The 2,345-nt window shown below is 54.5% G+C and overlaps 1 protein-coding gene across 1 annotated transcript; it reads right to left on the bottom strand.

The window, feature by feature from the left end:
- Positions 1-1,225: 1,225 nt before the first annotated feature.
- SH3BGRL3 (SH3 domain binding glutamate-rich protein like 3) lies at positions 1,226-2,286 on the bottom strand (the record flags this gene model as incomplete). The annotated part of the gene is made up of 2 exons (XM_009708259.1): positions 1,226-1,741; positions 2,119-2,286. Coding segments are annotated over 2 exons (234 nt in total), but the record flags the coding sequence as incomplete, so codon positions are not given.
- Positions 2,287-2,345: the final 59 nt, after the last annotated feature.

Raw genomic sequence — 2,345 nt, 5'->3', positions numbered from 1 at the left:
CCCGTGGGCAGGGGCTGTGCCTTGCAGGCCCCTTTCCCCAGCACATTCTTTCTGTTTCAGTTGTGACAAGCTCCCACTTGACTCCCAGCTGACAACACTCCCACTTGTGCAAGGCAGCGCCTTCTGGCAGGTTCCCTTTTAGCAGAGACCCAGCCCTCACTAAAGGCTTGCAATAAAACCATTTAAGTTGCAGTTTCCGCTTCCATTAGATTTCAAAGGTGCAGTTGCTGTGGAAAGGGGCAGGACGCCCAGAGCTCCTCTCGGATCCCTCCGACCACAGCTGGACCCCACACAACTCAAGTACAGGAAACGCCACTCTTGCAAACCAGCCGCTTCCACGGCTCCCTGTGACCAGTGACTCAATCCCCACAGCTCTAAATTAGTTTCCCCCTTTTTTCCAGCTCTAGCAGATATAGGAGTGTACAGAGGGGACCCTCCTATAGGGCAGCCTTTTCCACTGCCCCTCTATATCTTGGTCAATAACTGACCAGGTGAACTTTGTGCCAGGGGTTAGGTTTTTGCTCACGTGTGTGGGTGAAGCTGCCGTTCTTAGCACGCAGAGGAGAGGAATTCTCTAGAGAGGTACCTGTCACTACCACGCCGTATACTCGGACAAGTCCTGTGAGCCTTTGATTAGCAGCAGCAAACTAAGGTGTTAAGATCTTTGTGTCAGGCTGCAGCAGCAAGTACAACTGACTCGGCTTCTCCAAGCTGGAAGTGACTCAGAATCATTACGTTGGGTGAGGTTTAACCTGTAGTCAAAATAAAACCAAATTTAAAAGAAACCCACGAGTACTGATGTGAAAGGTACAGTAACATTTAATAGCATCTCGGAAGACAACACTGGTTATAAACTTGCTTTTTTGGCAGGAAAACAAAATGCACTTGGTCCGGGTTGCAAAAAAGCCAACTCAAAGAGGAAAGATAAGACAGCTGGAGCATCAGCTGTTCTGGAGCAGCCCTGAGCCATTAACGCTCACGAGGGAGCCCCGGCACCGCATCGCGGCGGAGGGCAGACGGAGCAGCACGGGTCCCACTTCTAAGCCCATCCATCCCCCCAGGCAGCCGGCCAAGTGACACCGGCCTTCGCCCCCAGCCCCGGGCTTCTCTGCGGTGGGTGGTCAGACCCCAGCTCTGTGCAGTATTTTTGCATTAAGACAAACAAAAAACCCCTCAACTTAGTTGCCACAATCTCTTGCAGTTGAGATGAAGAAAAAAAGAGAAAAAAAAAAAGGAAGTGAGGCAGCAGGATTTACAATTTTAACAGCAGCTGGGGGAAGTGGGAAGTAACATCCAACCCTAAGCCCTTCCCTCCTGAAGCAGAAGCTCTCCCTGCAGAGGAGAGGGCTGACGGACGGCTGCACTTCCCACAGCCCCGGAGACTTTGCTGTTTACAGAGGCACTGGAAGCTGCGGTGTGAGCCAGGCCCAGCTTTGTTCAAAGGCCATGCGCAGCGAGCGTCAGACTTTCTTTGGATCCCTCTGAGATGATATCAGGGTTAGGCAGGAGGAAGTTGTAGGCAGCGGCAAGGAGTAGTTTTGGTCGTGGGTTTCCCTGTGCTGGGATGCAGGTCGTGGTGCCAGGACAGCGCTGACAACCTGGAAGTGAAGGTGGTCGGAAGATGAGGGTGCTCAGGAATGCAGGTAGAGTCCAGGATGGGAGGGGAGCCCGGGGCTCAGGCCAACTTCAGGAACTCCTGCAGGGTGTTTTGTTCCACTGCTTCCACAAAGAGCTCGTAATCCTGCAGGGAAAAGCCACACGGCTGCTCAGAAGGCAAGAGCAAGCTGTATGCTCCTGCCGGTCAGGTGGCACAGGGTCCCCTGAGCACGCAGCACAAACTGGTTCACAGCACGGGTGCCAGTCAGTGGTGCAGAGGACGACAGGGCGAAGTGGGGACAGCCCCGCTGCCCACCCTCACCCACAGTCGCCCTGCCTGGGTCCCATTTTTCACAAGCCACCCTCCTCCAAACGGCCGTTAACCCCCTTGTCCGTGCACCTCATGAGAAATGTCTTTTGAAAGGCGCCTTGACACCATTTGTAGCAAAACCAAGGAGACGGGATTCACGCCCACCACCCAACCACCACGGTGCTTATCCCCGCGCCGAGCAGGGGCCTTACCCCGCAGTAGTGGTCTCCGTTGACAATCTGGGGTGGGATGGCTTTGGGGTTGCCTGCCTTCGCCCTCATCTCCTCCCGGAGAGCGTTGTCCTGGGAGATATCCACCAGCTCGTACTTGATGTTTTTCCCATCAAGGATTCTGGTTACTTCGCTCTGTTGGGATTTGATCTGGAACCCGGGTGGGAAAGGCGGGTTATGGGGAGCTGGAGAGGAGCCCGAAGGGCGGG

Source organism: Cariama cristata, unplaced genomic scaffold (assembly GCF_000690535.1).
Source record: "Cariama cristata isolate BGI_N322 unplaced genomic scaffold, ASM69053v1 scaffold6989, whole genome shotgun sequence".
NCBI lineage: Eukaryota > Metazoa > Chordata > Aves > Cariamiformes > Cariamidae > Cariama > Cariama cristata.
This window is presented reverse-complemented; position numbering and strand designations above follow the sequence as displayed.